The sequence below is a fragment of the Eptatretus burgeri genome, chromosome 4 (assembly GCF_056783735.1).
Source record: "Eptatretus burgeri isolate ZD-2024b chromosome 4, Ebu_testis_v1, whole genome shotgun sequence".
In the NCBI taxonomy this organism is placed as follows: domain Eukaryota; kingdom Metazoa; phylum Chordata; class Myxini; order Myxiniformes; family Myxinidae; genus Eptatretus; species Eptatretus burgeri.
Window position 1 is genome coordinate 130,812,717 of NC_140964.1, and position 26,050 is coordinate 130,838,766.

Sequence of the window (26,050 nt, forward strand, 5' to 3'; positions counted from 1 at the left end):
CTGCACATCTGCCACTGCATGCACCATTTGCACCTCCACCACCGCCTGCACCCGCTGCACACCCACCACTGCCAGCACCAGCTGCACCTCCATCACTGCTTGCACTTGCTGCACATCCGCCACTGCCTGCACCCGCTGCACCTCAGCCATTGCCTGCACATGCGGCACCTCTGCCACTGCATGCACCAACTGCACCTCCACCACTGCCTGCACCCGCTGTACATCCACCACTGCCGGCACCAGCTGCACCTCCATCAATGCTTGCACTTGCTGCACATCTGCCGCTGCCTGCACCTCAGCCGCTGCCTGCACCTCCGCCATTGCCTGCACCCGCTGCACCTCCACCACTGCCTGCACCTGCGCCACTGCATGCACATGCTGCACCTTCACCACTGCCTGCACCATCTGCACCTCCACCAATGCCTGCCCTTGCTGCACTACCTCCACCACTGCCTGTACCAGCTGCACCTCCGCCACTGCCTGCACCAGCTGCACCTCCACCACTGCCTGCACCAGATGCACCTCCACAACTGCCTGCACAAGCTGCACCTCCACCACTGCCTGCCCCCACTGCACCACCTCCACCTTGTACACATCTTTTGTTTGTCCCTCCAACCTTCATGGCAGTCGATGATTGAACAACCGCACGAAAGGTGATTGCGAAGAGGTATCACTCGTCCACAATGAATGGGAGTGGTAAAATGGCCGATCTGTGGCTTCAATCGTTCATCCGACACCAATTGGCCAATGAGTCGTCAACTTGCATCGTGGAGATCAGTGAATAAAAGGACAACAAAAGGGATTACGAGGAGGAGGAAGAAGAATCGTTTTCGACCAAAGGAAGAAGAATCATTTTGTTCAAAGGAAGAAGAATCATTTTCTATCAGAGGAAGAAGAATCATTTTTGTTCACAGGAAGAAGAATCATTTTCGTTCAGAGGAAGAAGAATCCTTTTCGTTCAGAGGAAGAAGAATCCTTTTCGTTCAGAGGAAGAAGAATCATTTTTGTTCACAGGAAGAAGAATCATTTTCGATCAGAGGAAGAAGAATCATTTTCGATAAGAGGAAGAAGAATCAATTTCTATCAAAGGAAGAAGAATCATTTTCGTAAATAGGAAGAAGAAGAACTTCCGGGTGATCTTCGTGTAAACTTGTGTTGTTCCTGTACCTCAGGTCCTCGTGGTGCCGGTGGAACTGATCTGAAGAGGTATTTTCAGAATTATTATTTAATTATCAGAAAGATGTAAAACGGGAATTTAAATATAAAATAATTTTCTGTTCCTCGATGATTGAAATGAAGGGAAGTTAAAGGAGTTTTTATCCAATGTATGTTGAGGTGTTTGGTTGTTGATTTAATGAGGTGTTTTTCACTCGTTTTGTTTTATTCACCACATTGTTTAATAATCACATCATCACGAAACTTCGTACAACGATAATTAAATCTCATTGTTCCTTTTAACGACAAAACCACCAGAAACCTTTTATAATTAACTTGTTTATCCAATTTTATCTCCTCACGACGAGGTGTAACGAGGGTACGAGGTTCGATCACCTCCTTTACCTGTTCCGTGGGATATTTAACCTTCATAACCTGAATGGAGATGAAAACCTGATTCATGATCCAAAAACTCAACAACATCGTGAGGGTCTAAAATATAACATTCCTCGTGAACCTTCCACGGGCATCACGTGTCAGGGCACTTGGACTCCACAGGGAAATTATTCGGGAATTCTACAACTCACAGGGAATGTGGGGCACCGTCGTGTGTGTGTGTGTGTGTGTGTGTGTGTGTGTGTGTGTGTGTGTGTGTGTGTGTGTGTGTGTGTGTGTGTGTGTGTGTGTGTGTGTGTGTGTGTGTGTGTGTTTTTGTCTCTGTGTGTGTATCTGTGCCTCGGTGTCTGTGCCTCGGTGTCTGTGCCTCGGTGTCTGTGTCTGTGTCCCTTTTGAAGAAAATGACATGGATAACCGTTCCTTTGTTAACATGAGCCTTGTGTCCCTGACAGGTCACCGTTGGAATGGACACCTTCTTGGAATGGCTCCAATCACAAGGTCTGAGAGCAGAAACAGCCCAAGCAGTGATCAATGTACTTGGAATTGAGAATCACAAGGTTCTTCGAGCTTGTTCAGACTCCGATTCATTGCGAACAGAGCTCCTCTCTCTCGCCAAAGAGAAATTTAAATTTGCAATGTATGCTGACTTCTGTAAATTTGTGAATTCGTTTTTGAAGCCGCAGGTTGTCCAGCTTGCAGGTTCTTCTCTGTTGGGAAGTCTGTTTATCAACTTGGAGAATGTTATTCGAGAACTTTCCAGTTTCTCCCAAAAGTTTATTGGATTCCAAAATGAGCAGCTGGAAAATGTTCCTGCTTTCCGGGGAATCGTTTTCAGTGATGTCTGCAACCTCCACGATCAGGATGATGGATTAACACCCAAGTCTGGTATGTCACCATTTTATACACCCTCATATGTCAAGAAATACCTCGATGATGAACCATTCATGTTTTTTTTTCTTGTAACTTATGGAATCTCTTTTGGAACAATTTTGTGTTGAAGACGTTTTAATTCTCGATCGACAAAGTCAATGTTTTTTCTTCTAAATCACATTAAATTCCAAAGTGTTCCATGTTTAACATCACCTTATAAATTATCCATCCATCCATTGGGACTGCATTCTGTGCAGAGCATTGGTGCTGCCAAAGCAGTCTCCTTGGCTGTTGGACACAATCCTGGAGAGGTCCCCACTCCAATACAGTAGACCAGCATGCGGGAACTCATTTTGCTTACCTCGGAAGGATAACAGGCAGAGTCAACCCCACCTGGTATTAATTCAACAGCCCAGTGGGATTTGAACTCAGGATTCTAGGATCCTAAGCCCACTACCCCATCCATAAAGCCAACACCAGGCATCATTTAAGTTATCCGCATGCAGGAAGTAGTTTGTTTACCTATTGTATAGGCATGGATATTGTGAGGGACATCCTATGGGAGAAAGGAATCTGGGAAACAGAAAATGTCGAGGCAGTAGGATGCAGCCTGGATTGAGAGATCTATCAGGATGGAGCGGAGGCCTCAGATGTTTGAGATAAACACAGTGAGGGACAGGGTCGAAGGTGGTGGGAGGGTGGGAGGCTTGGAGGGTGACGGACGTGGGGGGGGGGGAGTAGGGTGGTCCAAAAAAGTCGAAAAAAATAGAATGTTGCTCCACAAGCTTAGAATTATTCTAATATGATCCAATAACGTGCATACATTTTTTTAGCTTGATCAGAGCTGATTTAGAGGTCTAAGAAATGTTTAGACGCATGACAAATTAATTATAGATTAGAAAATATCGAAATGAGTAGGATTAGTTCCTCAACTCCAGTAATGATAAATCTTGTTTTGGGTCGTATTTTCGAAATGGTAGTGAATTCAACGTCGGTGCAGTCATTTCTTAGAGTAAATCGACCCCATCGAGTTTGAAAATGCACTCCATTTTCACCTCGGACATCCAGAAGTACCCGTAATCGTACCTGACCATACCCTAATTTAACCAACTCATAAAACTAAAAGTCGTCATCTGGAGCGACCTCTAAATCACCTCCGATCAACTAAAAAAATTTTATGCGCATTATTGAATCATAGTAGAATAATTTAAGGCTTGTGGAGGCAACATCTCAATTATTTTTAAAATTTTTTATGCACGTTATTGAATCAAATTGTAATAATTTAAGACGTGTGGAGACAACATCTAATTTTTTTTTTTTTTTTGCTGTTTTTGGACCACCCTCAGGGGGAGAAGGTGCAGGTGGGATGGGGTGGGAGGGAGTGAGATGAGGGGTAACCTGAGAGGAGCAGTTCGAGTGGGTAGATGAGGATGGGGTGAGGGGGACATGTGGAAGGATGTGGGCTTGTCGTTGATGTTTGGGAGGGCACTGACACGGAGTGGTTTGACGCTTAGAAATCACATGAATGAGATTTGCTTGTTGTGTGCAGACAACCTCTTCACACACCTTCCCATGATTCCTTTATTTAACTTTTTGAGATGAACATTATGGGATGGGTGGATGGCATTTTTGTTCTTGGCATGGAGAAAGGTCGAGCTGAAGCAACTGGAGGATGGATGGCAGGACCAGCATTTCCATGAGAGACAGTTGTACAAAATATGCCTTTTTTAAAAGAAGAAAAAGAAGAAGAGGAGGAGGAACAATAAATCATGATGAACAAGAACACGTGGAGTGCTGATGCCAGAGAAACAAGGGAAAATGATCATGTCAATACGTTTTCAAAAGCTTTTAAAGGAATAAGCACTTTCTTCAATGGGAATAACACTTGAGGGTTGTGGGGGGGGGAGAAGAGTTATGGGGGGGTGTTTACGTAATTCTTACAGGGGTGGGTGGGGGGTGGTAGTCCAATCAAGTCCCTGTGCACAAGGAGTAGCGACGACATTTAATTGGATGGCTATTTTGTATCCGTCGAGAGTGGCACACCGAACATTTTCCAATTGTGCATGAAGCGGAATGTGTTCGTTTTCTCATTGAGCTGTTTTTCTCTGCACGCAAAACAAAGATTATATCACTTAATACTTTTTTTAATTCTTCCACAACGTCAAAATGTGCATGGACAATCAGACAGAATTGATTTAACCTTAAAACGTATTGCAGAAACTGAGGCAAAATGTAGTGTAATGCCCGAGTAAAGGTTCACACTGATAACCTCATTTGAGGAAGACAGACCGTGGAAGTGGAATAAACACATTGGTGTTGACAGACAGAATGGAGAAATTTGAAAAGTGGAAGAATAAAAGTGAAAAACAGAAATGGAGGCACACCATCCACACCAGAATTTTACACCGTCAAGGGAGTCGAGAATTAGAGAAGATAACAAGAGTGAGTGAAAAAATAGAGAAAGAGCTGCAGTTGATTGATTGATTGTATACTCTGCTTGAAGGCAGGTCCTCAGCTGATTGGCAAGGCTGATACGAGGTGGTTTGCCATTACCTTCCCAGCTCTTCATTTATTTTAATGTCCTGTCAACTTTCCATTAATTACTGCACCACTGAAAACATGCATCCAGTGATTGTAATCCTTCATTATTTTATATTTTCATTCAATCTCTCATCTTTCATGGTTTCCCTTTTTTCACAGCTCGTTAATACATGTTTAGACACGATCATTCAAAAGCGTGGCGTCAACACTGCTCGGGGTATTTGATCGTGCTTGATTCGGCCTTGCCAAGTTTCGAAGCAACTGCTTTGGAGTTTAACAATTTCCATATCCAACCGGTGAACGTTCATGATTTCCACATCCAAATAAATGGTATTCATAGAATACGTGTCCTGCACAGTCTTGAGAAGGACTTGGTTCGAGCAAACTCCTTTTTATTTTTTTTTGAAGATTGTTTTTTTTCTTCTTTGATCCAATATGGCTGCCAGACCACGTGACTGATGACATCATCTTTATCAAACCATATTTCCTGTTGGTAGTTGATCAATTAGTTAAGTTTTGAATTCATCGGTGTAGCAGTTTCTCCTACGATGATTTTCAAACATTTTCCCTTTGATCCAATGTGGCTGCCAGATCACGTGATACATGGTGGTCAATTTTTATGAAAGTCCAGTGTAAATTATCACGTGATACATGGTGGTCATTTTTATGAAAATTGAGGATTTCAGAAATTTGGCCTATGTTGATCTCAAAAATTGTTGGTGGTTGTGAATTGGTGGTGGTCAAAAATCATTGACCTGAAATATTGGTGTGAATTTGTAAAATCCCTCACACACAACATTCAGGTTCCTCGAACGCAGTTATCGCGGTAAATACGTGTTTTATAGATAGCTTCCCTCCCCTTGTTTTAAGGGTAAATCAATGTAAATGCGCTGTGATTTATTTTTATAGTCAGGGTTTCTTTTCGTTCATTACACCACCATCAACGCCGACCACACCGCATTGCCCTCGCCTTCACCTCGCTTCATCACGCCAACGCCATTGGCGGTGTGCGTTCAGCCACGTACAAGGGCGGAGTTTCCTCGGCTACTGGAGCTCTGACTCCGCCCCCGAGGGGTGGGGTGAACCCCGGACCAATGAAAGGCGTGAGAAACCTCAGCCACCGAGGTTCCCACGAACCCCGAACCAATGGGAGGTGAGCCGTCTCCGACGGTGACCCTTCCCATGACGCCCCCTGCCACAGGAGAAATGCGACATATGGAGCGTCAAGAGTCGTAGTTGGTCGTCGGTCGGTGTCTTGTCAGGAAGGTGTTGGTGGGCATCAGGAGGGAGCATCGTGGTGAACGTCGGTGTCAGTGTCGGTGTCGTGTCATGGGAGCTGAAGATCAACTTGTCTGGTCTGGCCGGCTTGGCAGTGATCAGGTTCGAAGAGCCGGAGGTCGACTCATCTGGTCTGGCCGGCTTGGCAGTGATCGGATTCGAAGAGCCGGAGATCGACTCGTCTGGTCTGGCGGCTTGGCAGTGATTGGGTTCGAAGCACCGGAGATCGACTCGTCTAGTCTGGCTGGCTTGGAGTGGCAACGTGTTGCAGGTCGGAGTCCCGTCGAGCCGGATCGTCGAATACCACACAAGGTGGACAGGTCAGAGTAAAGGCTCTTGTCTCCGGCTCCCTTTCTTCGAGCTGGAAGACTTCAATAAAGACCATAAGGGTCCGTGTGTGTGTGTGTGTGTGTGTGTGTGTGTGTGTGTGTGTGTGTGTGTGTGTGTGTGTGTGTGTGTTTTCCCTGTCTTCAAGTAGTGAAACTGTTAAGTGCCTGTGCTGTGTATATACTTGCATTTATTGTATTCGGTTTAGATCTGGTTTTGCGTGCTTCCCTCGTCCCCCATTATCATTGCGAATAAATAAACCCCAATTGTTAAATGTTCTCAGCTCTTCCGTGTCCATTTCCACCATTGACTGAGCGTGTCGCATGTGTTGGGAATTAGAAGGCCGTTGTGCCAAAATAACGGGATAATCGGACCTACGGTTCTCAGCGATTAAACCGCTCGGAATCGCACACGGAACGGGCTCGCTTACGCGGCTTGTTCCCGTACGCGTTCCGTCGAGGGTGAAATTCCCCGGTAGTTGGACCATGTGGGTATTTCGGTAAATTTGCAATCAACCCTACCCCACGTGGTCTACCCAATGGCGGATTTCAGTCCAAAAGGGACCAGTCTTCTCCAGACTATTCCGGAGAAGTAGGATCTATATTCCGTCGAGTCGACTTGCAGCTCCGTCCAGCAGTCGTGTAGCGGCCGATGTCCCGGCGGTTATAACAACATAAATGCTCTTCAAATTTCAAGTCAATCGGAGGAAAGTTGAGGATTTTAGAAAAACCAGGTTGAGCGGAAGGGGAGAGAAGGGATGGAGGGAAAATTTACCAAAAGGAAGAGTGTTTTAACCTCAGCAATGCCCAGATATAAAAAAATTAATCAGTTATCGAATCAAGCGTTGTACTTCTTGAATTATGATGTTGTAATGAAGGTACCAATGACATCATCATTAACATACCTTAATTCCCCATGGGGAATAATTGACAATGAGCCATGTTTCAATTTTTTCCATGGATCCGGTTCAGAGATATAGAGGTGCAAAGTTTTTCGGTTTTTCCAAGATGGCATATTTACGATATGTCGTCTGACATCACATTTATCATTGTAAATTTCCACAGGAGGAGGTGCATCTTTGGTCAAAATTTCATGTCAATCGGACCAACAGTTGCAGAGAAATGTTTTTTTCATACTGACCGGATCAAGCGTTCCATTTCTCAAATTCTGACATCATAATGAAGTCACCGATGATGTCATCATTGATATGTTATTCCACCGGGGGAGTACTCAACAATAATGAGCCATGTTTCAATTTTTTCCATCAAGCATTTTCGGAGATATAAAGGTGCAAAGTTCTTCAGTTTTTCGGAGATGGCATCTGTATCACGTGACCGATGATGTCATAGTAATCGTTCTAAACTCCCACAGGAGGAGCAACACCAATGGTCAAAATTCCCTGTCAATTGGACCAACAGTTGCAAAGAAAAAAGAAATTTCATTACTCATCTAATCAAGCGTTATACTTGTCGAATTATGACGTAATAATAAAGAGAGCGATGACATCATCATTAACACATCTTTTCCCACTCTTGGAGTACTTCACAATTAGCCAGGTGTAAATGTTTTCCATGGAGTGGTTTCGGATATATAGAAGTGCAAAGTTTTTCGGTTTTTCCAAGGTGGCACCTGTTCCACATGGCCTTCGATGTCATATTTATGACTAAAACATTCTACAGGATGAGTCGTACCAATTTCGAAAATTTCACGTCAATCAGACAAAGGGTTGCTGAGAAAATGTATTTTAAAAATGCAATCACATACACACGGCACAAGTACGTGACTGATTGCTTTACCCCCCTTTTCGCTTCGCGAGCGCAGAGTAACAACCTCACCTCAGTTCACCAATTTGGTTTCAGACCAGGTCATTCCAGCTTGGACATGCTGCTTCTACTCACCCAGCAATGGATGCAGTCCCTCAATAGCAGCCAAGAGATGAGAGCTGTCTCTCTGAACATATCTCAAGCTTTTGATACAGTCTGGCATCCTGCCTTACTCAACTCTCTGCCTCTGGCATCCAAGGCCAATTGCACACATGGCTTGATGACTCCTCCACTCTGGATTCAACGTGTTGCACTCAACAGAATCCTTTCATCTCCTCTCCTGCTTGGCTTCACGTTTAAGGCTGAAGATCACCGGGTCTTTAGTTCAAGTACAGTTGTGCTGTTCCAGCCCTTGTTGAAATAACACGAAGTGGGTAGACTCATTCTGTTATTCTTACAAGGTCGGCAAAATGAGTACCAGCTGACTGGTAACATGGGCACTGCATCAGTGGCACAGCTGTGCTTGCAGAAAAATGATGTAACCAGTACCCACAATTGGAATATGTCTTTCGATCCTGACAAATCTGATACTCTCATTAACTCTCTCCAAAAGGATCAGCTGGTAACCCTCCTCCCCATCCATCTACTTTCCTGACAATCCTCTTGAGGAAGTTCAGTTTCTCAATATTCGAGGTCTCACTATCAGCCATGGTCTTTCTTGGGAAAACCACATTTCAAAGTTGGCCTCCAAAGCCAGCTGTTGATTCTGCATCCTCTATCATACAAAGTCCTTCCTTGTCACACCTGAACTCCTATCCATCCGCCTTTCTTCAGCACGTGCAGTGAACATAAATATAAAACTTGAACACAAATATATCCAGAACGGCACTCGATAGAGTGCATACCTCCACCAGGCTGAAAAGTTGATGTTCTGTATCACACTGACAGGCCGGATCTGGATCTGGACCTGAACGATAATCAAATCGGCTTATGTTTGTCACCTCCCCACAATGCTTCCCAACCTTTTGAAATATCGTGGTCTCGATCGGTTTTGGTCCCATCTCTCAATGGTGAAGAGAATCACTTGAGAAATTATCGTATCCAGATGCTGACCTTCACCGAAATCAAATTAATTTGTCCTCGTCATACAGCTTAGCTGACAACGAGGTTTCGTCTGAATCTGTTTTTTTTTATTTTTTTTATTTTTTTTTTTGAGATATTCTGCTCACAGACAGACAGACAAACTTGGGTGAAAACATAACCTCAGTTCACCTTCGGTGGTGGAGGTAAATGGCAAATACAAATCTTGAACACTTTCTTCAACATATGTGTACAAAAGCCATTCCTGAACACGTGCTGAGGATGAATCATCCTTTCAGGAACATGTACCTTTCTGCAACCTTTCTTGAACACATCTGATGATACAAAACATTTCCACAAATATTACACAAAAGGGAAATGTGGGAAACCGAGAAGTAGTTTTGCATCGAACTTCAGTGGCCAATGCAAACTCCAGTGGTGCAGCATTTCGCTGCAGACTCCATACTTGATGAATGTAATGAATCATTACTGAATTCCACCGGTGTGAACATGAATATATCCACTATGATGATCACTCCTCAAAGAGTGGGGTAAAATCATCCAAGGGCTGGATATTTCCAAAGCTACTGAAGTAGATCATATCCCTTCAATTGTCCTGAAAATGTTCTTGCCACAATTGTCGGATCCATCCAAATATCAGCCTTCTTCCCATAAGGAGCAAAGTATTTGAATTGATTATCAATGAACAGATTGTAACTTTCCTGGAAGACCACATTCTCCAAACTGATGCTCATGATGGATTCCATCATATCCAATCAACTGGTGATATTCGTTCCCTCATAACTGAACACTTCAACCAGGTCCAAGACTAGTGTGGCGAGGCCTAACTTTTAGCCCTTGGCATCTCCAAGGCTTTTGGTAGTTTGGCATTAGGGTGTCATTCACCAGCTCCACTCACATGGTATTCCTGAGCATGTGAATGCAATAATCTCAGAACTCTCAGAGATCGATAATTTTTGTGCGGCACAAGGATCAATCTTCGGCAGGCCATATCATGAATGCAGGTGTTGCCCAGGTCTGTGATCAGGCCTTCTGTGTTTCTTCATTACAGACATGATGTGCCCAACAACATTTCATCTCGCCTACCCATTTATGCTGACGACTCAACCCGATACAGAACTTATCCTTGCTTCCTGCCTGCTTCACTTCGCCTTCACACCAGTGTTGATCTTGGCTGCTTGTATCGAGCTCTCTGATATTTTCTTCCCGAGGCTTCACTCCACCTGCACAAGACCACCAGACATTCAGTCATGGAATCCTGTGGTCACATCTGGGAAGATGCTTTGACTTGTCTTCTGTCCCTTCTTGACAGAATTCAACGAGGAGTTGTTAACTTGGTCGGCCATGAACTGGCATCGTCTCTGCAACCTCTCTTGGGTTGATGCTTTGTGGGCTCTCTGTGTCTCTTCTGCAGGTAATATAATGGAAGATACTCAGGTTTATGAAGAGGTGGTGAGCCCCAGGCAGCTTCTTTCTGAGGTCGGGCAGGATCAGCAGGTAGCAGGTGTACCATCTGTTTGCCTGGGGCCTTTCTGCATTGCCCCCTTCTGATGAAACTTTCACACAAAGTGGTTCTAAGAGTCCATGCAACAACTATTGTGTTGTTGGTGGCATAATGTTGAGCCTTCCTTGAAAAACTTTCTCCTCATCACAATGCATCAATGAATTGATCGTTCAGTGCAGAGAGAAGCTTTAAAATAACGATTGATTATATATTTTTTGCATTTCCATTCATTCACCAGTTGGATATGGAAAACCGTAAAACACCAAAGCCTAATTCGAGGTAGACAGACCTTCGCAACTTGCCGATGCAGGGCCAAATGGAGTACTGTCGAATACCACAAGCAATCAGTGGAAGGGCAGTGAAAGATTGAATTGTTTATATCTAGTGCAACTCCCTCCACTGCAGGGGTGGGGTTCAGGCCTAAACCAATTCGAGGAAAGAATAAACAGGTCGAGAGACCAAGGAGTCAGGGACTCACTGTGGGAGACAGGATTCTATGAAATGGATGATGTCTGGTTCATTGGCAGTGGCCTGGATTGAGAGATCCATCATTTAAAGCAGATACCTTGGATGTTTGAGGTCCACAAAGTTAAGGACATGGGAGGTGGCATTGGAAGGGGGAATTGTCTGCGCAAGGTTTGAGGATGGCTTTGTGGGGATGGGGTAATGTGCAAGGTTTGAGTTGGTCAGGTGCAGGGGAAGCATTGAGAGGGTCGGGTGAGGAGGGATGCAGGAAGAAGGGACATGAAGTGAAGGGATACTGATTCCAAATTCCCAAATTGGACAAACAAAGATATTCTTAAGAATCAGAAGAGGAATCAATGATGGTGAAGGTTGGGTTCTCTTCATGGAAAAATAAGGAAAGTGAAGCATTTATTAAATGCTTTGAAAGGAAGAAGCATTTTCATTCAATGAAGAGTTTGAATTGGTGGAGAAAAGAAGGGGGCGGGGGTGGGAAATGGAGAACAAAAAGTACAGGCAGAAGGAAATTCAAATGTGATGAGATTTATATTGAGTGGAAGTTTTTTTTTTTTTTTTTTTTTTTTTTTTTTTTTTTTTTTCTTTTGAAGGGAGCAGAAGAAATCAGGTAATTTTAAGGTTGAAATAAAATATTTGGAAAGAAAGAAGCAAAACGAGGAATCCAGAGACAAAAGGGACACAAATTTTACAGTCCCCTGCGAAAGTCGGACATGATCAAGACAAAAAACGAATTTCACAAATACCGCACAAGAAGGAACGAATTAACACAGACAAGATGTGATTTTTGAAATGATGTAATCCGCCATAGATTATTCGCATGCATCCGCAGAAATCCATTGTGATAACAGTCATCGGACAGCCTGGATGTCTTTCATGCCTGCCAAATAAGTATTGTACCATGAAACAACTCACCAACTTTTTGAAGAAGCCGACAATACTTGGAAATGTACCTGTGAGAAACGGGTGTACCTCTGCACAACAAAAGATTTGCAAGAACTTTCTGAGCAACGCAATACTTTCTGATCAAAAGTTAATATTTTGCAGCCCGTACCAGAAAAACTCTTGATGCTATGGGCCGATGAAAGACCTGAGGGTTTATGGACTTGTTCGTTTCTTCTCAAACCTTCATGCTTCTTAACACTGATGGGTATATCAGATCTGGGGCATGCCGATGCACTGGGAAAGTCAAAGTGATTATATTGATGTTAAATCATGTTTGGGAGAAGGGTGGGAGTTGTGTGGTCTTTGAGTGCCATTTTGTTTGTACATACATACATACATACATACATACATGTTTATACATTTCCATATATAGTGTTACGGAAATGGCCCTTGCGGGAATACTAAATATTGAATTAGCTCAGTTCCCCCATTAAATTCATGTATAGATAGGTTGTGTGGTATAAGGGACGATATGTGTGTGTCGGGAGGTGTAACAGACTGTTTTTGTGTTCGTGCTATGGTGGTGAAACGAGAGATCGCAATTATTCCTTCCTCATTCCGGAATAGGCCCCTCCCAGTCCGCTGAGAGGAGTGGACGAGAGCGAGGGGTGTGGCCTGGACTGGAAGTGACGTGAAGGGGAGGAGCCTTTGGTCAGGGAGTCGCCGAGACAGGTGTGTGTCGAAGGAGCTCGCGTGTCGAGGCGAGAGAGAAAAGAAAAAGGCAGTGGTGAACCGGCCGGCAGAGAAAGCGGAATCTGCACATCGATTCCCCTCTCGACTCGATGGAGAAAAGAAAAGGGGACGAAAGGAGTGCTGTGTGTGAGGAACGGCCGGGTTCTCGAGGCGTGCTCAGAGTCGCTTGGAAACGAGCGAACGAAGGAGGCACCGTGTTGGGTCTGCCAGGAGAAACGCTGAACCAACCTGCACGTCGGTGATTCGACTGAGAGAGGCACTGAGAGGACGAAGCAGGAGTCGGGCTTCGGGCGGGAAGGCCGGAGAGGAGATGCTGGACCTTCGTACGGTCCTTGCTCACCTCACGGCTTGACACGTTGTGATCCACCTGTGGAACTTGGACCTCGATTGGGGCCTTGTCTGGAGAACAGGCCAGGCCGGGATTCGTGTGCTGAACCCTGGATTGAGACCGGCGATCTTGCATCATCGACGTGGCGTGGAGCGGAGCGCGCTGAGGAGAACCGCGCACGCGGTGACTTGGGCGGGAGCTGGAGTGCTGCGCGCCATCTCTTGCTGCGCGGCATGTTCGAGCAGGTGTTCGAACCCGTGGAAACCCGCTGGTTTTTATGAGCGACCTTCGTGCTTTTGGAACACGGTCCTCTCGTCCATGAGCCATCACCAAAGTACTCTGTCTTGTCCTGCATGCATGTTTATTTGCACGTGTTGTATAAGGCATATTTCGTAGTAATCCCCTCGAAACCTTTTAGCCGTGGTTCCCGAGTTAAGAACGGGTTGATTGTTAATAAATACAACTGTCATGTTATTGCTTGTGTTGTGATCCCTGATGTCCTCACTAAATCTGGTTAATTCTGATGAAGTTGCCCCTTTGGATTAATGCGTGTCGCGTCGAGGAACGATCCGTTCGATTGGCATACAATACCAAAATGGTTACAGACTGGTAGACTCCGCTCGGTCACTGACAAAGCCAGTCTGTAACTCGGGGTTCTATCTCCCCAACTGGTAAGGTACAGGATTACGTTGGCATCGCGATTAAAGACGCGTGACCCGAGGCCTGTGCTGAGCCAGAGGGCGTTATAGACTCCTGGAGACGGTGGTGGCGAGGGTGACATCAGGGACCGGGTCAGATTCCCGCCACCCCGGATCCGCAACAATATATATGTATATATATATATATATATGTGTATATGTATATGTATATGTATGTATATATATATATATATGTATATATATATATATATATATATATTGTTTGGTTCCGGGGCCACAAGTTAAATGTGAAGGGCACACAGTGGAGCACATACCTCTGCCATGCAATGCCATGGGAACTTGTCAGACCAATACATTTTTGAAATTGCATGCAATATTTCGTTCTTGGTCCCATCTCTTAAATGTGAAGAATCCTTCAAAAACCATCATATCCGGATCCAGAATCAGATCTTCACCAAAATTGAACCAATTCTTCCTCATCACAAACCCGTCGCACACAGGTTTTTTGTCTGAATCCATCCACAATTTTGAGATAGCATCCACACACACACACACACACACACACACACACACACACACACACACACACACACACACACACACACACACACACACACACACACACACACGCACACGCACACGCACACGCACACGCACACGCACACGCACACGCACACGCACACACACACAACTGACAAACAAGAAAGAACATTGTGCAGAGCAAGATACGAGCAAAATCCACCCCCTCTCCAAAGGTTGCCATGGATACATGAAATTGTCCAATTTATTAAGATTAAAATTGACAATCGTAATGAAAGCTCAGGTCAATCGGATGAAAATTGATTATTTTTCAGATTGAAATTCGTGATTTTAGAAGTTTGACATTGAGTTGGCCGTTTAACCTCAAAAAGTTGGTGTCCCAAGTTAGTGACGGAATTGGCAAATACTGTTCAATTTTAAGTCAATCAGATGAAAAATGAGGATTTTATAAATTCGACCTCAAAATCAATCGACTTCTCAGTTGAGACTACCTCCAAAACGTGGTGGAGTTTCATGACGATTGTTTTGGAATTGTGACATGCTGGTGATTGACAAACAAACAAACAAGGAGAAGACGTCGTGTATAGCACGTACTTGCAAAATACATAAAACAAATTTGACCTCAAAAATAATTGGTGGTTGAATTCAATGACCAAATAAGCAACTCCTCTTCCAATTTCAAGTGAATCGGATGTAAATTGAGGATTTTAGAAATTCCATGTTCGTTGTTGACCTTTTTACCTCAAAACAATGGGCTTCTTCCTTATGAATATCTCTTCCATGTGGTGAAGTTTTGTGAAGATCGGTTTAAAATTGTGACCTGCAGGCGACAAAAAGACACAAATGGACAGAACAAGAAGAAGACGTCATGCAGAGCATGATACTTGCAAAATCCACAAAACAAATTTGACCTCAAAAATAATTGGTGGTTCAATTCAATGACCAAATTTGCAACTCTTCAAATTTCAAGTGAATTGGATGAAAATTGACAATTTTAGAAATCTGGCCAATGTTGACCTCTTGACCGATGTGGACCTCAAAAATAATTGGTGGTTGAATTCAGTGAACTGCAATATAAATCCTCTTCACATTTGAAGTCAATCGGATGTAAATTGAGGATTTTAGTTGTACCACCTTCGTTGTTGACCTTGGGCCTATGTTGACCTTTTGGTCCATGTTCACCTCAAAAATAATTGGTGGCTGAATTCAATGACCAAATATGGAATTCCTTCAAATCCCAAGTCAATTGGATGAAAATTGACAATTTAAAAATTCAGCTGATGTTGACCTCAAAAATAATTAATTGATGGTTCAATTCAGTAACCTGATATGCAAATTCTCTTCAAATTTCAAGTCAATGGGTTGAAAATGGAGGTTTAAGAAATTTCAGCTTCGTTGTTGACCTTTGGCCTCTGTTCACCCTTGTGATCAAGCTCAAATTACCCTCAAAATGAATGGTGGTTGAATGCAAATCCTGTTCAACTTTCAAGTCAATCAGATGAAAAATGACGATTTTAGAAATTTGACCTCAATGACCTTTGATCTCAAAATCAATATCCTTCTCAATTGACACTACCTGTACAATTGTTAAAGTTTCATGGCGATCGGTTTGGAATTGTGACCTGGAGGCGATTGACAGAAAAACAAGACAGACAGAATAACAAAATTGACTGATCAATATACTTGAAAAATCTTCCATTTTGCAAGTAACGAACAGACAGACAGGCAGACAGACAGGGGTGAAAACGTAACCTTCTTCTTCCTTCGGTAGCAGAGGTAATTATCCTATATTTTGCATCTGGTGAGAGGAGAAGTGTCCAGAGGTGTTGTAACCACTGCCACCACTGCCAATTGTTTTCAGAGGAAATGCTCTGTCCCCAGCACCTCTCATCCATTAATATTTCTCGCATTCCTGTGTATGTGATTCCGATGTTAATTGAGGAACGGAACAATTATGGTTAACCTTTTTGAAATTGCAACTCTCTCGTATAAATGCTGAAAATTACGTTTTGTATTTTTTTTGAAGATATAGTCGAGTCTCGTGGAATAAAAGACGATTTGATTTTCGGTTTAGCACCACCACCACGACAGGTTAAAAGTGTCTGGCGAGTTGAACACAGTGCATGCACAAAAGGCTTCTTTAGCATTCAAACATCATTTCACAAGGATTGTGTTTTTGACGGGACATTAAAGAAACACATTGACAAAGATATAACAGAAAAACACAAACAATCTGATTTGGAAAACTTGTCTTTTATGTGTTTGATGCGGCAGTGGCAGTGACCAGTTCGATCACCACATGTAAAAATCCCCAAACGGGAAGTCAATGCGAGCGGTCGCAAAGTTACAGTGTGGCTTAGATACACAAATTTATGGTCATACCGAGTCGAACACACGGAAATACTTCGCTCTGAAACGGTTACTACACACACTTGCTCAATATATATATATATATATATATATATATATATATATATATATATATATATATATATATATATATGTATATGTATATGTATATATATATATATGTATATGTATATATATATGTGTGTGTATATATATATATATATATATACATATATATATATATATATATATATATATATATATATATATATATATATATATATATATATATATATATATATATATATATATGTGTGTGTGTATATATATATATATATATATATATATGTATATGTATATGCATATATATATATATATATATATGTATATAATGTGTATATATACATTTGTCGTGAACACCTCACTTCATCTGTCATACTGGTGGCAGCATTATGGAGTCTCGTTCTGACTGCAGAAGTGATGTCCATTGTTCACTGTTTGTTGACAGGATTTATATTTGTCATTGTTTTAAACTTCATGTCCTTCATTATTTTCAGGTGATGTCTATCCTGTAAATGTGGAATCCAGACAACATATGGATGAATCTGTCTCAGAAACTTTAAGATATCATTCCAAAAAGGAAGATTCAGATATTCATTTTACAAATGGTGATACTGTCTGTTCTGCAACAGGTAAGAAGAAACATTCAAAATGAATATTCAATCTTTTGATCTGAGGGTTTATAAAAATTTTGAAATCATGAAATTTTTTGCATTTTGGGTTTTACCAACCAAACCGAAAAATAACTTCTTGTTCTTTGTTTATGTAGAACAATCCAGAAGTCCGATTGGGCAGATAAGATCCAGAAGCAGCTTGACAGTGAAGAAGATGTTTATTTTGAAGCAACAATCCCAAGAACAAGACTCACGACCTTCAAAATACAAGTACACATCTGGTGAAAACAACACAAAGATCAACATTGAATTAAACAAACCCAAAAAGGTTATCGAAAGGCAAGTGCATAATAAGTGTAATATCTGCAGTGTAGATTTTACTTCACTGAGAGACATCAAAATACACATGAGGATCCACAGAGGAGAACGCCCACACAAATGCTCTGTCTGTGACAAAGGTTTCTCTCAAAAGGGCCATTTGAAACATCATATGAGGATCCATACAGGAGAGCGACCTAACACATGCTCTGTCTGTAATAAAGGTTTCTCTCAAAAATGTGATTTGAATAAGCATATGAGGATCCATACAGGAGAGCGACCTCACAAATGCTCTGTCTGTAATAAAGGTTTCTCTCGAAATGGTAATTTGAATATGCATATGAGGATCCATACAGGAGAGCGACCTCACAAATGCTCTGTCTGTGATAAAAGTTTCTCTCAAAAAGAGAGTTTGAATAAGCATATGACGATCCACACAGGAGAGCGACCTTACAAATGCTCTGTCTGTGACAAAGGTTTCTCTCGAAAAGGTGATTTGAATCAGCATATGAGGATCCATACAGGAGAACGACCTTACAAATGCTCTGTTTGTGATAAAGGTTTCTCTCAAAAAGACAGTTTGAATATGCATATGAGGATCCATACAGGAGAGCGACCTCACACATGCTCTGTTTGTGATAAAGGTTTCTCTCAAATACGTCATTTGAATAAGCATTTGATGATCCATACAGGAGAGCGACCTCACAAATGCTCTGTCTGTGATAAAAGTTTCTCTCAAAAAGTTCATTTGAATAGGCATATGAGGATCCACACAGGAGAGCGACCTTACAAATGCTCTGTATGTGATAAAAGTTTCCCTCAAAAAGAGAATTTGAAATTGCATATGAGGATCCATACAGGAGAGCGACCTTACAAATGCTCTGTCTGTGATAAAAGTTTCTCTCAAAAAGGGAGTTTGAAATTGCATATGAGGATCCATACAGGAGAGTGAGAGTGGAGGAAGTCAGACGTTGGGTGTCTGGTCTGCATTTGAAGGCTAACTTTGAAATGTGGTTTGGCTGAGAGTGAGACCCCAGAGTTTAAGTGACTGAACTTCTTCAAGAGGGTTGTTGAGAAAGTAGATGGGTTTGTGGTTTTATTCCTTTGGGGGAGATCAGGGGAGAGACATAGATTTTTGACCAGTTTGTGATTTTTGTCAAGGTCTGAAGAGACGGAAAAGGCTGCTCTCTGTTAGGATGAGGAATGTCGTGGCAGAGTGTGAGGTCATCAGCAAAGTGATAATGAGGACTTCCCAGAGAGTCAGTGAGATCATTGATTAAGATTAGGAATAAGATGTGGCTGAGAACACTGCAGTGGGGCTACTCCAGCCTTGACAGGAAAAAGAGAAGAATGGGTTTGTGGAAGAAAAAGTAATTATATTCATGTGTTCTCAATTATAATGGTTGCTGGTGCTTTATTAATTTAATTTTTATACTTCAAGTCTAATTGGCTGTCAGTTATGTTTCCCTTTACCCAAGAGTCTTTTTGACCTAAATCTTGATAAAAGGAATGTCTTGCTGTGGGACTAAGTGACCTGGTTGATAACACTGCAACTTTTGCCATGATTCTTTCACCTAGTGGACACGTATTGCAGTTGGAGTTATTTTGCTGAATACTTATCAGCCCCCTCGATTCCCACAAAAGCATATAAATGCCAGGAAATGTAATCTTAGCTTAGTGCAAATCATTGTGGGTATTCGCCATCTCAGTGCATTGGACTTAGTGGTACCATGTCAAAATATAACTTTTCTGAACAACAGTACTTTCCGTTGTGGACAGTGAATTAATTGTTTCTTTCAAATTGAGTAGTAGGACTTGCACCGAGTCGGTTAACATCAAAATTCCACAACAGGTTCCTGTTCCTGTTGAGAGCCAGATGGCGACGAGAGTGAAGGAAGTCGGTAATCTGAGAATAGAGTTGGCTTTGAATTTGACAGGCAGACAATTTGGAGAATGTGGTGGAAAATAACTCTATTTCCACACAGTTAATCGATCAGCATACCAAAGGAGAATCTTTAATTTCGTAGAAAGGAGGAAGAACATTCAATGATTCACTGATGCATTTGAATGGACTTCACTGAAACAGAAGTAATCTGTAATCCCTCTTATACACAATTTGGCATTCCAAAATGTAGGGTGAGACATTTGGCAATTCAACTACGGGATGAGTTGATAAGCTCTCGGGCAAAGAACTCAAAACTGCAATACAAGCCATTTTGGGTGGGAGGGAGAGAATGACACAATCATGGCAAAAGTTTGCAGTGTTACCAACTCGATCACCCTGTTTCTATGCAGCGAGCAAGACCTTTTTCATAGTAAGATATTCCTTTTATCAATATGTTGGTCAAAAGACTCTCGGGAAAAGGGAATAGAAACATTACTGACAGCAATTTGACTATTGTGCAAAACTTAAATCTATAAAGTTCCAGCAACAAGTGAATATAATTGAGAATACATGAATATACAGTAATTATTTTTCTTCCACTAAAGCAATGTGGTTTGCCAGACCACCTCAAAAGCTCGAGATATGCCCAGAGAAGGAAGGAAGAAGATATGCAGTTTGTTATGACTGGGTAAGGTGGGTACAGAGAGAGGGGTTGGGGATGCAAGATTTTGAAGAAAACACAATGGATTCCATGACCTTTGGAATGCGTTCAGACTCTGACTCTCACGTGTCCTGTGAACCTACTCTGCTGCTCTTATTGTCCAGGAGCTGAGTTTTTGAGTGCAAAAGTTTGGCTAGGTGCTTTATGGGTAATAATGTCTGGGGAATTCAAATAGGCTTGTCTTGTAAGTGGCAACCCTTGATGAAAATTGCACATTCCTTTGTGACCATTGCCCACTCTTTTCCATCAAAATTATGGGGTAGAGCAACCATAAATAGGCATACCGTTGTTGATTTTTATCATGGGATTTCAAATTACCCCACAATTCATTGTCTCGAAACCCTCTTTCAGACGATATAATCACAATTTAAATATCTATCCGAATAAAAGGCAATCTGTCAGTGTGTGTGTGTCAGTGTGTCTCATCCATAACTCCAAAAGTATAACACCGAGCAGCCTGAACCTTTGCATGCATACCAAGAAAACTCCAAGGAAGAGCAAGAGTGAAAATTGGGTGTTTCGGTTAATTAAAACACCCGTTTTGAAGATAATTAATGGCATTATTTAATTATATCCTGAATCGGGTGACTCTGGGTCTTAAACACTCTTTGGGTCTTAAGGTGTTTCCTGGGTAACCTCGCTGCAGTCTGAAGCCACCATGTTTTTTGGCTTATTCAACCACACCTTGACGTGGAACAGGCCGTACCAATTTCTTAACGATGGAGTTTTTGTTTTTTTCCCCCACTTTCCTCACTCATATCAAATGCCTGTTCATCATTGCTATGAATTGCCATATACATCACTTTTGTCAGTACTATAGTTTTCAAATTAGGAGCATGGAGCGATTTCATGCATGACATGATACGATTTTCCACGATCGACTCTCTCTGACTCATTAAAGTATATCATTGAAATATTATTTCGGTTTGGAGGATCGGATATAGTCCGGATTAAATAATTGTCGAAATCTGTCGTGAAATCTGATAATTTAAAGAAATAATGAGTCGTAAAACTAAGCCGATATACCTATTTACTTTGAGCAAGCAAGGCTATGTTCCCTCCACCAGACACAGAGAAGAAAATGTGGAATTTCCAAAATATTAAACTTATCTTTTTCTTCTGTTTGGAGAATTATATTAAGTAAACAAAATTTAGGAACGTGCCAAAATTAACGAGCTGCATTGAGCTATACGATTTAATGCATTCATTGGTAGACCTCACGCCCTATCCCAACGAGGGACTGCCTATCTGTAGCGTCTCCCAGATCTGTGTCGATATTATCAGAGGTTTCAGGAGGTGCTCTACAGGGAATCAAAGCAAATCTGGAAAAAAACCAATAACAAACGGACGTCTGAAAAAACACAGCGATAACGTTTGCGCGGATCACCAACTGATGTACCAAGTGACACGTGCACAGATGAGCAGGCAAACTGGTGGATTTTCTGCAATGTTTATTTCATGGGTGATTGAACTTTGCGATGTCTCCAGGGTTGTTCTGCATTAAGCTGCAAATATTTTGTGGATAAAGTCATGATGTGAATGAATTCATTATTTCTTTAACTGCCGTGTGCGTGTTGAAGACTGGCTTTAAAGTTAAAGGGATCCTTTATGGTATGCAGGGACAGCCTGGCCAACCATTCCTTATCAACCATTTGATGGTACCGCTTGCATGAGTGCTTAAGCCACTTGCCGAACGCCTGTTGTCGGATAGTAAGTAATAATGTTTGTGAACATATCCCTGAAACATCAAGACAAACGCAACGTTGTTTTTGGTGAAAGCGACTCAAGGTTTCTGGGTTGTACACAGTAAGTACTGTCGTCGGTAATCGCAACGACTCAAACCTGCTGATTCCCGAAAAATTGCCGATGTCGGCCTTGTGTGCGTGTGTGCGCGTGTGTGCGTGCGCATGTTGTCCCTTTAGCATAACATGCTCTTTGTACGAACTCCTTTACCCCAATTTCTTTCTCTCCCCCATCCTTGCTCTAACCCCTCCCAAATCTTTGCAGAACCCTCCTCCTGCATCAACTCTCTCCCTCTCCCCCTCTCCCCCTCTCTCCCTCTCTCCCTCTCTCCCCTCTCTCCCTTCTCTTCCTTCTCTTCCTTCTCTCCCTCTCTCGACATATTCAAATGGTGGTTAAGTCTGGACGGTGTTTGTCTCTGGATGTTGGGTGTATGTATCTGGACATGTCTGGATGGTCTTTGTCTCTGGACATGTCTGGATGGTCTTTGTCTCTGGACATGTCTGGATGGTGGGTGTATATCTCTGGACATGTCTGTACGGTGTTTCTCTCTGGACATGTCTGTTCGGTGTTTCTCTCTGGACATGTCTCGGTGGTGTTTCTCTCTTGACATATCCGGACGGTGGTTTTGTCTTGATGGTGTTTGTCTCTGGACGTGTCTGGATGATGTTCGTCTGGACATATCCGGATGGTGGTTATGTCTGGATGGGAGTTTATCTCCGGGCTGTGTTTGTAGTATGACCGTAAGAAAATTGATTACATTATTTTGTTTCCATCTTCACTGTTATTCCATTAATAATAATTTTGATGAGACAGTATCAATTGTAATTAACACTCCACCGCACGTCTGCCTTCCCCTCCTCTTCCCTTCCCCAACTCCTCCTCACTCCCCTCCCTCCTCGCTCCCCCTTCCTCCTCTCTCCTTTCCCCTCCACTTGTTCACTCTCCCTGCTCACTCTCCCTCATCCCTCTATCCCCCCCCAAACCCTCATTTTCTCCCTCTCCCCTTAGTATTACCGTCAGCGAAGAGACGGGTGGTACTTGTTAATGCTAACATAAACGTCAGTGTGTGTCCGTCCATCACTCCATCCATCTCCTCCGTAACTCCAAAACCATGAAACCTTGTGACCCCAAACTTTGCAAGCATACGAAGGGAACTCCAAGGTAGTGCATGAATGAAAATTTGGAGTTTGGATTTTATTAAACACCCCTTTTGAAGATAATTAACGGCCTTATTTAATTATCCTTAATCAAGGTGGCGTTATTCTTGGTCCCCTCGCTGGGGTCTTAATTCTCCATTGATTTTGGCCTGCGAAACGATGCCTTGATTGAAACAAGCGGCAATGATTTCTTCACCATTAAGTTAATTTTTTTTCACTTTCCTCATCTGTATCATCGAATGTCTGATCATCATTCCGCCGAATCGCTGGATACATTGCAATGCTTATAAACACCCAGAGATGCCAGAGTTTGTTGCTTTATTTCATTTCCGCACATGCCATCACCTCTGGAATCTCTTGGTTTCAGCCGAAGTTTCATAATATAAACTTCTTTATTGACTTCAGCATGAGTTCCCCAACTGCTAAAAAAAAAGTAAACAAAAAAAAGTGTTCATTTGTCCAATTTGGATATCGCTTGACATTCTGGGTGTCTCCGGGTACACACTGTTGATATAGCCAATCGGCAATCACTTGCCAGGCAAGCCGTTCCTTATCAACTATTTCATGGGAGTACTTGCTTGAGTGCGACGTCACTTGCCGAGCATGCTACAACATTTGTTCTGCCACTGAATATAATGATCAACTTGAACAAAGTCCAGGGCCCTTTCCCCTGCGTTTAGTCGTGCGGTGCCTTGGGCGGTGAGTTTGTGGGTGGTTCGCTCGCTGAAAATGTGCAGTTTTCTTTTCCACCATGTTTCCCCTTTCTGTACAATCTTTCATTATATGACCCGTCAGTTCGGCAAACCAAAAATTAAACGTTTTGTTTTTAAAAGTTTCTTCAACAGTTTTGTTGCAGTGCTTGCTTGAGTGGATGAGGCACTTGGCAAGCACTCAAGCTGTGACGGTGATACGGCAGCTCGGTTCTCCGTGGTTCTCCGGCATTCCTAACTGGACATTTTCAGAGTTAGGAATGCAAAATAATTGGATGATTACAATGATTAAAAAATGTTTTCAGTTGTTACAAAGCAATGAATCGCCACATCATGGCAGGATAGCCGAGAGGTACACACGCTCGCTCTGAGTTGTCTCGTCTGAGTTTGAATCTTGACCCAGCTATAAACTGTCATCCTGGTGTTTCACAGGCAGGTGATTCATCAATGTGTGTGCCGTCTCACAGATTGACATTAAACTGGACGTCACATCTGCCGAAATCTCCCCTCTCTCCTCTCCCCTCCCCATTCACCCCAACCCCTCTCTCACCTCTCTCTCTCCCTCTCGCTTCCTCTCTCACCCCTCTCCCTGATCCCCCACCCCTCCACCTCTGTTCAGGGAATGGTTAAAGAATGATGGATTTGTTTTGAATTTAAAACTGCTTCCTGGGAATCGTTAATAAAGACTAACTATTGACAAACAACCAAGAACAAGAAAGATGTGCATAGCACGATACTTAGGAAATCCATAAAGCAAATTTGACCTTTCCCTATTGTGTAGCATGTGCAAATCAGATTTGTGGTGAGCCGACCGGAGGGGTGCAAATATTGCTGCATGTGTGAGCATACATGCAGGCAGGCCTTTGATTGATAGGTGGATGGAGGTATGGAAGTTCACATGGTGGATAGATAGGTAGATGGAGGTATGGAACTTCAAATGGTGGATGGAGGTATGGAACTTCACATGGTGGATAGATAGGTGGATGGAGGTATGGAACCATGGTTTCAAATGCTCTTGCCCGGTTTTATATGGAACTCGACAGTGAATAAGATGATGTTGCTGTTTGGGGGCATTATATCGCCATTCCATTCCCTTCCCCTCATGCTGCCTTCCCTTCCCTTCCCTTTCCCTCTCTTTGCACTGTCCTGCCTTCCCTTCCCATCACACTGCCTTCCCTCCCCCTCCCCTCATGCTTCGCTCCTCCCAAACCCCCTCCCCTTCTACCTCCTGTCGATATCTCATGTCGAGATCCGCGTGCTGTATTACTACGCTGTTTTAACGTAACCCATTTTGTTCAATCCTGTACTAACCCTCCCCCTTTCTTCCCAAGTCCCACAACCAAACCCCTCCCACTTACTCCCACTCCTCCTCGCTCCCACCCCCCCGGTGTGTATAGCCTTGTTTGGTGAGGCGTTGCTCTTCCCACTGTCGCCCTTCCTTGCTCTTTCCCCATTCCTCATCCCTCCCACTTTTCTGTCCCCCCCTTTCCTCTTTCTCCCTCCCTCTCCTCTCTCTCCTTCCTCTGTCCCTCCCCCCCCCCCTTCATATACCCAATTCGGTGACCTGATCTGAAAATCCTCTTCAAATTTCAAGTCAATTGGATGAAAATTGATGAGTTTAGAAACTGCACTTAACATGTTGGCCTATTGGCCTATGCTTACTTCAAAAATAATTGGATGTTGAATTCACTGACATGATGTGCAAATCCTCTTCAAATTTCAAATCAATCAGGTGAACATTGACGATTTTCTAAATTTGGCCAATGTCATTGGCTCTGCACCTTGGGGCGCACCCCCTTGAGGGTCATGAGTAATTTCCAGAGGGGGCGTGAGCCGGGAGTAAAAAGTAGGAATTTCTCAAATTATTTTTGGAATCCTCTTAACAAGTGTTTGCATAATATCGTGATGAACATAAA

At 42.8% G+C, this 26,050-nt stretch overlaps 1 protein-coding gene across 2 annotated transcripts in view; it reads left to right on the forward strand.

Annotated features, from left to right (window-relative positions):
- Positions 1-1,076: 1,076 nt before the first annotated feature.
- The window catches only part of LOC147029123 (uncharacterized), a 32,789-nt gene continuing 7,815 nt past the window's right edge, over positions 1,077-26,050 (forward strand). Inside the window, exons 1-4 of one of the 2 annotated variants that reach the window (XM_085876200.1) lie at positions 1,077-1,206; positions 2,004-2,436; positions 17,484-17,618; positions 17,756-17,881. In XM_085876200.1, coding sequence (XP_085732326.1) covers positions 2,016-2,436; positions 17,484-17,618; positions 17,756-17,881 — 682 coding nt within the window. In that variant the 5' untranslated portion in view covers positions 1,077-1,206; positions 2,004-2,015. Of the gene's footprint in view, positions 1,207-2,003; positions 2,437-17,483; positions 17,619-17,755; positions 25,477-26,050 lie in introns of those variants that run through there. The other variant, XM_085876199.1, reaches the window with a different exon arrangement.